Source organism: Monopterus albus, unplaced genomic scaffold, assembly GCF_001952655.1.
Source record: "Monopterus albus unplaced genomic scaffold, M_albus_1.0 scaffold186.1, whole genome shotgun sequence".
Lineage (NCBI taxonomy): Eukaryota > Metazoa > Chordata > Actinopteri > Synbranchiformes > Synbranchidae > Monopterus > Monopterus albus.
In genome coordinates this window covers 2,716,663-2,729,792 of record NW_018128066.1, presented here as the reverse complement: position 1 = coordinate 2,729,792, position 13,130 = coordinate 2,716,663, and the positions used below count along the sequence as shown (strand labels likewise).

Below are 13,130 nucleotides of genomic sequence, written 5' to 3'. Positions count from 1 at the left end.
GAGAGAATGCGGTCATTTTTCAAAATAAAAGATCGTTCAGACTCAGATAATAAATAAAACGGAAATAATTAATGATTTCTTGTGCGGCCCGGTACCAATTGATCCACGGACCGGTACCGGTCCGCGGCCCGGGGGTTGGGGACCACTGCTTTAGGTCATTTAGTCTGTTTACAAGAGCAGGTGCTGTTAAATGCCTGCTCAGAACATAGTGTATCTTGATCTAAATTCTTCCTTAACCAAATTTAATGACTAAAAATAAAAAAAATAATTATATCAAACTGAAACTGATAAATTGTTTAAACTGTTTTTTTTTTACCTCCCTGATAAACAATGTACCAGCCTTAGAAATCCACTAACTGTCTCACATTAGCTGTAAAGCTGTCAAGAATTACCAGTACTAAGAATTTATGTATAATGTCAGTTATGTATATGTCAGCTTGACATCAAAATATTACAGAAGAGTCAGGTGAAAATATTTAAGCAATCACTTCCATACCTAATAGAATCCACTGGCACAGAGTAGAGTGGAACAAGCAATGTATTGTAACTTGAAGCTCCTGCTCTCTGATCCAGGGTGAGGAACTGGATCAGTCTAAAGAACTGAAACATCTCTCCTCTCTACAATCAAGATCAGTGAATCATGAATGATGCAAACTCCTTCTTCATTACTGCTTCCACCATCCTTTCTACTTTGTCTAAGTCAAAGTGCAGTTTTTCACTCAACAGAGCCATTCTTCCTACATCAAGAACAATTGTGCCTAACACCAGAACAGCCTCAATACTGCTTTTACTGCTGTGGCACACTGTCTGCTCTGGGACTAAATTCAAAACTCCTCGGATATCTTTACAGGAACGGCTTTGAAATATTCCCTACAGGAACTTACTACACAAAAAACAAAACAAAACAAACAAAAAAGTTCTCAAAATCTGGCCAATCCAGTCCTCTGAGCCGGAAGAACTAAACTCCCCTCTTTCTGTGTGTCTACACGGCTGCTTGTTATAAGTTCAATACAAAAAACCAATGTGTCTCAACCATCTATTTGCCACAGTATTTCTTGGACATTCTGACAAATGAAAAGATAGCAACAGTAGCCTACAGGGGTGGAGCACAATGCAGCAGTAGTTCAGCAAGCACACATAAAATGGCTACACCCACTTAAATTTTGTTATGCATGTCACAATAGCAACAAGCCAATCTTAAAAACACATGATCTAATTAATGTGATTTATTAATACCTTCTCCTGTGAAAGGTTGGCTTCCCCTCACTAGGGCTACGGGTGGAACTGGAGGCAATGGATGAGACAGGAAATGGTGGATGATGGGTGACAAGAGTTGGGATATAAAGGGATAGCAGGTTAATAAGAATATAAAGAATGAACAAATAAACTATTTTACTTAATGACGGGTCCATAATCTTGCTAGTATCTGATGGCATCACTGTCTCTATATAACGTTCTGAGGCACACACCACCATGCGGGAGAGGTGATAATCAGATCAAAGTAGCGATTCTAAAGCAACAGTTCAAAATTTTTGGAGATATACAGTGGGTAAGGAAAGTATTCAGACCCCCTTAAATTTTTCGCTCTTTGTTATATTGCAGCCATATGCTAAAATCATTTAAGTTCATTTTTTTCCTCATTAATGTACACACAGCACCCCATATTGACAGAAAAACACAGAATTATTGATATTTTTGCAGATTTATTAAAAAAAGAAAAACTGAAATATCACATGGTCATAAGTATTCAGACCCTTTGCTGTGACACTCATATATTTAACTTAGGTGCTGTCCATTACTTCTGATAATCCCTGAGATGGTTCTACACCTTCATTTGAGTCCAGCTGTGTTTGATTATACTGATAGGACGTGATTAGGAAAGCCACAGTGCATGTCAGAGCAAATGAGAATCATGAGGTCAAAGGAACTGCCTGAAGAACTCAGACAGAATTGTGGCAAGGCACAGATCTGGCCAAGGTTACAAAAAAAATATCTGCCGCACTTAAGGTTACTAAGAGCACAGTGGCCTCCATAATCCTTAAATGGAAAACGTTTGGGACGACCAGAACCCTTCCTGGAGCTGGCTGTCCGGCCAAACTGAGCTATCAGGGGAGAAGAGCCTTGGTGAGAGAGGTACAGAAGAACCCAAGGATGACTGTGGCTGAGCTCCAGAGATGCAGTCGGGAGATGGGAGAAAGTTGTACAAAGTCAACCATCACTGCAGCCCTCCACCAGCCGGGGCTTTATGGCAGAGTGGCCCAACGGAAGCCTCTCCTCAGTGCAAGACACATGAAAGCCCACATGGAGTTTGCTAAAAAACACCTGAAGGACTCCAAGATGGTGAGAAATAAGATTCTCTGGTCTGATGAGACCAAGATAGAACTTTTTGGCCTTAATTCTAAGCGGTATGTGTGGAGAAAACCAGGCACTGCTCATCACCTGTCCAATACAGTCCCAACAGTGAAGCAGGGTGGTGGCAGCATCATGCTATGGGGGTGTTTTCGAGCTGCAGGGACAGGACGACTGGTTGCAATCAAGGAAAGGATGAATGCGGCCAAGTACAGGGATATCCTGGATGAAAACCTTCTCCAGAGTGCTCAGGACCTCAGACTGGGCCGAAGGTTCACCTTCCAACAAGACAATGACCCTAAGCACACAGCTAAAATAACGAAGGAGTGGCTTCACAACAACTACGTGCCCCAAATACAGGTGTGAAAAACTTGTTGCATCATTCCCAAAAAGACTCATGGCTGTATTAGCTCAAAAGGGTGCTTCTACTAAATACTGAGCAAAGGGTCTGAATATTTAAGACCATGTGATATTTCAGTTTTTCTGTCAATATGGGGTGCTGTGTGTACATTAATGAGGAAAAAAATGAACTTAAATGATTTTAGCATATGGCTGCAATATAACAAAGAGTGAAAATTTTAAGGGGGTCTGAATACTTTCCTTACCCACTGTACTTCATCACTTTCTTGACAGGATTTAGTCAAAAATACTGACATCACTCTCATACTGCATCTGAGTGGTAAATATTAAGCTTGAGCGTAAAGAATGGAGTCTCCGGAAAACAGCTAACATGGCTCTCAACAAAATCCAGTGAGCACATCTAAATGTCACTCAGTTTTTCTTACATGGAGGTTATGCACCAAAATATTTCTTACCCTGGAGCAGTAACTTAGTCTCCACTGGTTGCCCTACCCTCCTTACCCAAGACAGTCCCATGCATAAGCCCTCCCTAAAAACACTCATTTTTAAATGTTTTATATGGATTTAACAAATAAGATGATGCTTTTTAATTAGTTAGCTGAGGAGCTGCTGGTAGCTGTGTTGTATTATCCTTAACATAGCAGAACCAAGCTACCCGTTTCCCCCATTTCCAGGCTTTATGCTAAGCTAAGATAATTGGCTCCTGGCTTCATACTTACCATACAGTCTCAATGTTCTTGTAACTCCCAGCAAGCAACAAACTTGTTTCCCAAAAATGTTGAAATATTCTTTTAAAATCTGGTGAAACTGCAGCAGGGGGTCAGATCTGGCAGGATGTGTCTAACTAATTCAGTCTTACTGCATTCATTTTCATAACAATTTACATATTTAAAAAAGTACACTACAAGCCTTAAGCTTTATTGAGTGTGCATATTTAGCAGCAGGAGGAACCTCAAATTCCTTTGCATGCTTCTCATGTGCTCCAGGTACCTTATGTTTATTTATAAAGAGAACCTCCAGCCAAAAAATAATCATACTCTATGTTATTATGCTGTATAGAAGGACGATTGATGAAATCTTGGTAGTAATGGCTATCTGTGCCCAATGTGAATATCATAAAAATAGGAGCTGATAAAAGCCTAGAGCAGCTGTTTATCTGTTTTCACTCCAACACTGTGGCACATACCTTGTATTGCCTGGCAACCAGTCTACAAACCTGTCCATAAATGGTCACTGTTTTAGCACATAGGACAAATCATGTGTCAAAGTCTTGTTCTTGGTGTGCTTTGTATTCATGTTGTTGGTATGTCCACATGAGTGTGAAGTAGTACGTCTTAAATTGTACACGGTACAAGTTTGTATACATCTGGTTATGTACAATTTTGGTAGCAACACAGCTACTCATAGCAGTAGGAGGAAACATAGACAGAATGACATCAATGAGCTCTAATAATGCTGTCATCTGCACACATCAGGCCTACTGACATCTACTGACTAACAACAGACTCACACTAACAGCAAAATGTGTAGGAGAAGTATTCCTTTCTCATAATCACTATAACCTACCCACAATGTAATTAGGAATTCTTCATCTTAACAAATGGAATATAACCTAGTATCATTATCACTCACCTCCTCTGGTTCATCTCTGCTTCTCCTCCGTTGTTCTTTCCAGGACCCCAGCTGTGGCGGCGAAGAGGTGACAGAGAACGGATGCTGTTCCGGAGGAAACAATAGCGCTGCGGAACCTCTGTCACTCTGTCTTTGGCCTCTTCTTCAGCTTCTCCTGCTCTTCCTCCTCCACTACCACCACCATCCAGTCCTGCAGTGGCAGTAGCTCCAGTCTGGAGGCCCTCTTCTGCAGCCCAACTGAGGTCCAGTCCCTGGATGCCCTCAGGACTGGAGCTGAATGGGTCGATGCTGGTGGTGTCGTCGGTTGAGGAGCAGGAGATGGACACCTCGCTGGTACTGTCTCCTCCTGTCACTGGTTCATCATTCTGCAGAAATACAAAAAATATACATAATATTTTTACTTAAAAGCCTCACTGCACAGCATTTAGTGCCTACAAGGAAATGTCAAAGAAAAAAAACCCACTTAAATGTGAGTTTATCATGAGCCACAAGAATAGTTTTGTTCATTCTTAAATGACTGAACTAAAACTTAAGAAATGGATTTATTGTTTCAGGGGCCAGATGTATATAAAAGAAGCCTTGTTTTTTTTATTAAGTATTCATTTCCATTTCACAATTAATCAAGGAAAGTTAACTGTAGCTGGCACTGTTATACTTGCAGTGCTCACAGAGCCACACAGGAAGTGGAGCCTTCAACCCTGAAAAGCTGGAAAATAACTTTTTAAACCTTTCATTTAGCTACAGTAACAAGGGAACACTTAAAATCAATAAGAACACAACAGAATAGAACAGAATGAAACAAGAGAATAGACTATACCAGAATAGAGTAAAATGAAAAAAACAAAAAACAGAACAGAAGTAAAGAGAACTGAATCTCAAATTACTATTAACTCCCTAGCCTTCCACGTTGTACAGCCATCAGCATTTCTTCAGTGAAATGTGAGAAGAATTAAGAGAATGCTGGAGGAGCCATTTTCAGGAATGGGGATATAATGATGACCAAATGGCAAGACTTAAGGATAATGAGCCAGAGCCACTTTATAGCAATGTTGACATTAAAACAAACACCAATAAAAGATGGCAACCTTGTGAAGAGTAACCTTTCCCAGGAAAATATGAAGTTACTGTGTATACAGTTAGTCTTTTCATGATCATCACTGTTGCAGGATTGTCTAAAGCAAAGACTGTAGTGAGTTAAGTTATATGTAAATAAAATGCACCTTCACAAATGAGAAAATGCTAAATGTATAATGGAAAAGGCCAAAAAAAGCCTATCTTGTCTGTCTGACCACCTTGTAATTTAGGCAATGAAAAACACTATGAAAACAAATACAGTGGAACCTGGAAACCGGCTTGCGAGTGGTTTGCAAGACAAGCAAAAAATTTAGATTCGATATACGAGCGAGGTCTTGCAATATGAGTAGCACGTACGCTTTGTCTGCCGAGCGTCACGTGATGTACGTCACAACTGAGCTGATGGTTCTCGCGCTTCACTCATATAGTCAATATCTGTACTGCAACAATGGCCCCTCATGCCACGATTCTTTTCAAAGGTTGAGTGCAGGTTAATTTGTTTTATTTTTACTTTATACTGTATTTTGTATTACTGTAATCAATTTTATATAGATAAGTGGGTGTGGAATGGATCATCTGCATTCCCATTATTTCTTATGGGGAAATTTGCTTTGATATACGAGTGCTTTGGATAACGAGCACGTTGCCAGAACGAATTATACTCGCAATTCAAGGTTCCACTGTAGTACCAATAAAAAGTCTTTGGTCTGGATATGGTGAGACAGAACACATAGGTTTGGGATCGTCCATTTAGAGCTACTTTGTAGGTATGAGATTTAACTAGGTCTACTGAGCTACCATCTGCAGACTGAGCATAGAGCTGCTTCTGTTGGAGAGCTGGGAATGAAAGATCGGCTTTATGCTACAGAGATCTTCCTCTGGAAGTGAGAGAACACATGAGTTAATGTGTGTGTGTCTGTGTGTGGACAGAGGGCATGTGACTGCAGTGTATGTATGTGAGTCACATGACTTCAGCTTCAGAGACAGAAGGATACAGAAGCTTTGTTTTATTTTATTGTCATTGTAACATTGTGACATGTACAATGAAATTTTGTTTGCAGCTGCGCGCCCCAGGCTGCTGAGTGCATACGTGCTGCCATCACGGGCAACTTGGGGGGGTTCAGTTCTTGCCCAAGGACACTTCTACACGTGGACTGCAGGCACCGAGATTCGAACCCTAGACCTTCCTCACAGGTATGACACGTTTTAGAAATTTTACAGTATCACATCTGGCAAATGAGAAACATTATCACTACAGAGTGCAGTAAAGACATTAACCCTCTCTAGCTGAAGCTTAATTTAGTTACTGTGGTCTTTGTTTGGAAACAAAGCCAGTGGACTCATGACACACTGTGCCCATCTCTGTGAATCAACAGCATTCTAACCCACAGCACCATATTGTATACTCCCAGGCAGCTGATATTCTTTGTGCCAACCTTTTCCATTGTTGTTTACAACAAAAATGGACATACAGTTCACATTACCATGAACATGTTTCAAGTGCTCAACACAGAAGAAACTAAGAGATACAAGTATTTCAGTTTTATCCAAAGGCCACCTAGCTTCAAACTGATTTTGAACACCAGCAGAGTGACAGCAGGGACCACAGCCTGCACTTCCCCAGCAGCAGTGTAGAGCTGCTGGCTTAAAAAGATGCTTAGTAGATATTTGGCATCTCAGCCTTGGGGTGCTGATAAATAAAAAGCCAAGCACAGACTGACAAAATAGCTACTTCATATATGGTATACAATCCCTATGGGTCTGGTTGCAGGGGAAAACATGGAATATATTCTTGCTGTTCAGTGTGAATGCACTGCATGTGAGCAGTAAAAACACCACTAAATCAATGTATTTTCTCTTATTTTTACATTCATTTACTGATCTCTCTGCAGTAACAAGCTGGTTCAAACTTATATAGCAGCACATATACACATATAATAACTGTGATTTTTGCATTCATTTTTTTTATATATTGCAGGGATTTGAACAGCCAATTGGTTGATGTCATGCCAGCAGAGTTATAATTTAGGTTCATTCTTCAGGTACACCTCAACACTCATGTTCAAGGAGTGGACTGTGTCATTTTCTCAGCTAGTAAGGACAATCTAAACCACAAACAACCACACCTACAAGTCTAGTTTGTCTGTGCTGGCGGTAGGGCTTTACTACACAACCCGTTATGAAGAGAGTGGGTCTGACCTTTCTGAAGATGCAGTCATATCCCGCCTCTGTGTTCAGAAAGCTTTCTATGTCGCTGCCAGAATCTCTGTGAGCTGTGGCAGGACAACTGGTAGTCCTACTAGGCAAACTGGGGCACGCTGAAGAGTCTGAAAAACACAACAATGCTGTGTTAAAAACAGGTTGAAAACAATTTAACTTGATAAAAAGATACAAAGGCATTAGGAGAAACCTCGATACTTTGATCAGAAAACACTCTGTTACAATGCAATTAAAGTTCCATTGTGGTAATATTTTCTCAATGTAGCTGTATGTCCCGCTCTAACACAAAAGCAGGTCAGTTGGACATGGGTGAAAAGATTTCTGGGAATCTGAGAAGGTGTGAAACACCTTGTGGATCATTGGCCAACTATCCCAGCTAAAGCCCTCTGAGGTCAACAGCTAAAGAAACAACTACTGTTTGTGTGTTTTAAAAGGTCTGGGGGCACAACTGAAGTTGAGATTTCACTCAGAGAAAATGACAAAATGCTATTGCGGCTCCAGAGTTTACAGCAAAACAGTTTTTAAGACAGAGCGCCATCACAAAAACCAGCCATCACCCCTGGGCCAACTGGACACTTATGCAGTATAATGTATTAGCTTTGAGCTGAGTAGTCATTTTATCTACAGTTAGAAGTGGTCTGAGCAGTAGCATGCATACTGCAAATATCAGCCATACCGATGTGTACTTGACTAAGTCACATCTTCTCCACCTGAATCATAACCGCCTTACAGTAAATCTATGATTGCTGACATGATAAATCCTTGTCCTGAATTCCCAGTTCAGCGTTCCTCATAAAGTCCCAGTGCCTCTCACCCATAACAGCTATGTGTTCAACAGCAACACACCATGATTTTTGAGTTTACACACACTATTTCAGGTGATTTTTCAACCCCCCTTAAAAACAATCCATCCTAAAGTCTGCACACAGTACAACAGTTGTTATGCATAAGGTTTTGGGACTGCAGTTTTTTTGTACATGTAAGGTCATGTACAGATAATGTCCCACGCCAAACTAAAAGAGAAAGATTGCACACTCTGCCACAGTTGTATACCAGCAGTCTTACTTTAGCCGACTGCCAAGAACAACTGATGAGATCATGCACCAAGTTTGTTATTTTACATTAGTTCTGAGGTCTATTTCAGCCTGAAAGCAGAAGTTATTCTTCCTGCAGGATCATTTTGCATTGCCTACACTCATGGAGACAAGAGGAAGTTCCACTTGTCCATGTACTGTATTTGTTGTACAATATGAGTGCTAGTCCCTCAAGAACCTGAATTCTTTGTAACTAGGGAGAATAAGGTGCTAACACTTTGCATTACCACTAAAACCTAGCAATTCCCACTGATAGCATCCACTGCAGAAATAACTGAAAATTATGAAAATGTATTTATTAATAAGTTACAGAATTAGTGCACACACCAATAGCAAATACAAAATGTGACTGATCTCAGAAAAAACCCGGAGACTAGTAGAAATACAAAGCTACAAAATTCAGCTCCAGTCACTTGCTCTCAGGAAACAGGCCATCAGAGACAACATCACCAAAATGTTCACAGCTCTCAAGTATTTTTCGTCTGCAGACAAAGTTTTGTAGATTTCCATACAGTTTTAGATACTGAGCAGTTGATGTCATTAATTAACACAATCTTAACATGAGAGAAAGAACTAATCAGATGTTTTGATATTTCTTTGAAATAAAAACTTGCAGTTCAATTGCACAGAGCTGCAAGGCTTTAAGAACTGATGCTATAAAACATCAACAATTTCTATTTACAGGGTGAGAAGGGGTTATAAAACTGAGTATATCTTTTTATGAATCAGAATTTTTTATCAGAGGAGTCAGTGGTTTAAAATTTATTTAGGAAATTAATATAACTAACACTGTAGAGCTGTGCGCATTAAGGAGCAGAGGAAAAGCTTCTGCAGTAGAAAGGTGGCAAGTTTAATTACTGCAGTTCTACACTACAGTGGGGATAGCCTATATACTGTCCCATCTTGATGTCAACAAAAGCATGTTTCCTTTACAATATGATGGACACAATCAAATCATCATGGAAGCTACACTGACCTTTGCCTGCAAGTGCTGCAGCAGAGCTTATACTTGACCAAGGTGGCTGTGGAAACTGATGCAAAATCTTCACTCCCTGTTCTTCATTTGTTTTTTTTTCTTCCATAAATAGAGAAGCCTAAAATGTAAATGGGAAATATGTGCGAGCATGTGCGGGTGTATAGGGGACTGGTAAGTGGCGGTGACAGAGGTGGATGCTAGGAGTTGTTCTTGGACTCCACCCCTTCACACCTGTCCACCAAAACTAGCAAGGGACTGTGAGCTTGGCAGCTGTCGTCCTTCCTCTTTTGCAAACAGACACATACATAGACAAGGCTCAGAGAACAGGTATAAAGCCCTTCGATGAGTCAGCGGGTGGCTGAGATTGTTGGCTGAATGTGAACTGGCTCACAAACCTGTAAACATAATAATAATATGCAAATTTTTTTACCATTAATTTTCCTTTTATTTAAAGAGACCAGTGAGGTTACTGGCAGAAAAAGCTTCAATTTCCAGCTGGAGTAGGTGGAATAGTTACTGCCGTGCAGGGGGTGTGACGAGATCTCGCGATATTAAAACATGACAATATTTTTCATCAAGGTGAAAAGCTGTCTCGTGTTATCGGTACAAAACAGAACCAGAGCAGCACCCAGCATGATGGAGTGTGAGGGTGAAAGAAGGCCACACACAGCTTCAATCAGAAGTTACTGTAGAAGCTCATGCATAGTTCATGCACAGTTATAAGGTCTGAAGAGACTTGTGTGAAATCATACAGGACAGAAGCCAATCAGTTGAGTTTGTGATAATTAATATGATATTTCATACTCCAAAAGTAGAACTGAAGTGCCATTCATTACAAGATAATTAGTTAAAACATTTCAGAATGCACCTGCATTGTTTTGTATTTTGTGACTTTCAGTAGAATAAAAGATAGTTTTTTCAGTCATATATTTCGTCAATTGAAGAGTTCTTAAAAATAGTGATAAAATATCATCTCGCCTTGTTCTCGTGAACCTAATACCGTGTATTGTCTTGTCTCGTGAGCTAAGTGTATCGTCACACCCCTAAAAACACTGCTTGCAGCACAGTATTAAATGGCATGCTACAGTGGTTCTCGAGTGGATTAAAAATTGTTTGCAATCCAAAGAGTTACTGATGTTGGGGTTGTAACGCACCTCAAATGTATGACAAAAATCAAAGAAAAGAGTAGCTAAGCAGAACTCAGGAGGAAAGATGTGTGTTGTTAGATAAATGCAGTAGAAGAAAATCTGCAAAGCAGATATCCCTCTGTCCATTATCTATACCGCTTATCCTGAAGACAATCGAAGGGGGGCTGGAGCCAATCCCAGCTGACACTGGGCGAGAGGCGGGGTACACCCTGGGCAGGTCGCTAGTCCATCACAGGGCTGACACTTGAAAACAGACAATCACACACATCCACACACTCCTGGGGGCAATTTAGAGTCACCAATCAAACTAAGCTGCATGTCTTTAGACTGTGGGAGGAAGCTGGATTGCAAAGCAGATATGATCCAAACAAATAATCCAGTCTGAGGCAATGAGTGCAGTATGAAATAACTGACAAGACAAGGTATCCATGGAACCTCTATGACTCAAAACTCTTGTATGCAGTCTGCACATTTACATATTAACAGCCAAGATAAGTCACCACTGAAGCTACCTTAAGTGGCTTCTCTAAGTGCAGATAATATCAGCACTTACAGACAAAACCTTATTATATTTTTCTTACATGTCCTTATCTTCTATTTTCTAATAACATGGAATGTTAAATTTATGTACGATGCTTTGTGTAACTGGTCTGATTGTTGCAGATTTTTATGTGCAACGATGATGATGCAAAATGACAAGTTAAACAGTTGCCATATTTACTGCAATTCAATCCTGGGGAGGCATTAATGTGTGATTTAAATGTCATAACATAGCCCCCAATACTCAAAATCACACATATGAACCTTATGCCGGCACTGGAGGAAAAGGCAGAGGATTACAAAAGTCATTAGGATACATCTTCTGGGAACCATGAATGCTCATATCAAATGTTGTGCCAGTTGTTCCATTGTTGAGATATTTCACAGGGTCACAGGGTTATCACCAAAGTTTTCAGGGTTCCTCCTCTGGAGTCCATGGATGTATTTCCATAATTTCAAAGCAATCCATCTAGTGGATGCTCAGATATTTCAGTCTGGTGGACAGAACATCCAATCAACTGGCTGCCCCCACAGACTCACTCATAGTGTCATTCCTAGTGCCACATTGCTTGCATAACTAAAAATTCAGGGGTACTCAATAGTGAACAGTGAGACAGTTGTCATATACTCTATAGTACATGTGTACATGTGATTATATTTTGTTTATATTTTTGAGTGCACCCTATGGCAATGAGTAATGATCTGCCACACTTCAAATGCAGTCCAAACATTCAATAAAATAGTGAAAATACCACTAAGTTAATCAGGGACTGATTTTAAACTCTTTAAAAAATGTAGTGTTCATTATACTCTATTCTGTGCTGCTGGTATGAGTGAATGACCAATTTACCAGCAGACAACCAAGTTTCCTGCTAAGGCTCCTGTTGTTACATTCTGTTGCTAACTTCAATGAATAACTACCCAGAGGGAGAGAGGCTGAAGAAGTTGGATGAGTTTAGTAGGAAAGAGAGAGAGAGTGAGAGAGAGAGGAAGTGAGGTCAGTTTGTCCCAGCTGCTGCAGAGGAAATCCCTCCATCCCCACCCTTCCATTTTACTTCTGTTTGACACTCCTGTTTTGTCTTTCTCTCTCCATCTTTGTGTTTCCTGTCTTTCCCTCTGTATTTCTTCATTCCCCTTCCATTTTGATCTCTGTCTTCACTCCCTCTCCATCTGACAGACTGATGACAGATAAAAGGCAGTTTGTTCTCAGCCTGGTCCAGCTCATCGATCTGTTTTTATTGAGATTGCTCTTTGCAGACAGGTTCATCTTATGGAGGTCAGCAAATCTTTTTTTTAACTCATCTTGCTGTGGCTGTTAGCCAAACATAGACATAAATGTGTCAACAGCTATAAATTTTAGATTAAGATTTTTATTACTGTCATTCCCTATGTGATCAAAACAGATGGCTATCTCAGTTTTGTAGCAGAGACAAATTTCTTGTGTGTGTCACATACTGGGCCAATAAAAGTGATTATCATTATCATATTTGCAGCTGTAATGGCAACAACAATTTTCTTTAATGACAGGTAAGATCATGTTGTTTTTTAGCCCACTAGCATCAAATTTATAATTAACACTTTTAATTTAACCAGCACTTTGGTTTCAGATTAATAAGTTATTTTCCATAAACTATTTCCATCACTCTCAGCAGTACTTTGTATTTTGTGCTAATCAGGAAATGGTAACATGCTAAACTACAAAAAAAAAAAAAGCAAAAAAACAGGTAAACATTTCTT

General features: G+C 40.0%; 1 protein-coding gene across 6 annotated transcripts in view; it reads right to left on the bottom strand.

The window, feature by feature from the left end:
• The window catches only part of akap13 (A-kinase anchoring protein 13), a 178,123-nt gene that overhangs the window by 46,034 nt on the left and 118,959 nt on the right, over nt 1-13,130 (bottom strand). For 5 of the 6 annotated variants that reach the window (XM_020617124.1, XM_020617127.1, XM_020617129.1 and 2 more), the window contains 3 exons: nt 7,615-7,742; nt 4,342-4,706; nt 1,237-1,284 (listed from right to left, as the gene is read on the bottom strand). In XM_020617124.1, coding sequence (XP_020472780.1) covers nt 1,237-1,284; nt 4,342-4,706; nt 7,615-7,742 — 541 coding nt within the window. The remainder of the gene's footprint in view (nt 1-1,236; nt 1,285-4,341; nt 4,707-7,614; nt 7,743-13,130) is intronic. The other variant, XM_020617128.1, reaches the window with a different exon arrangement.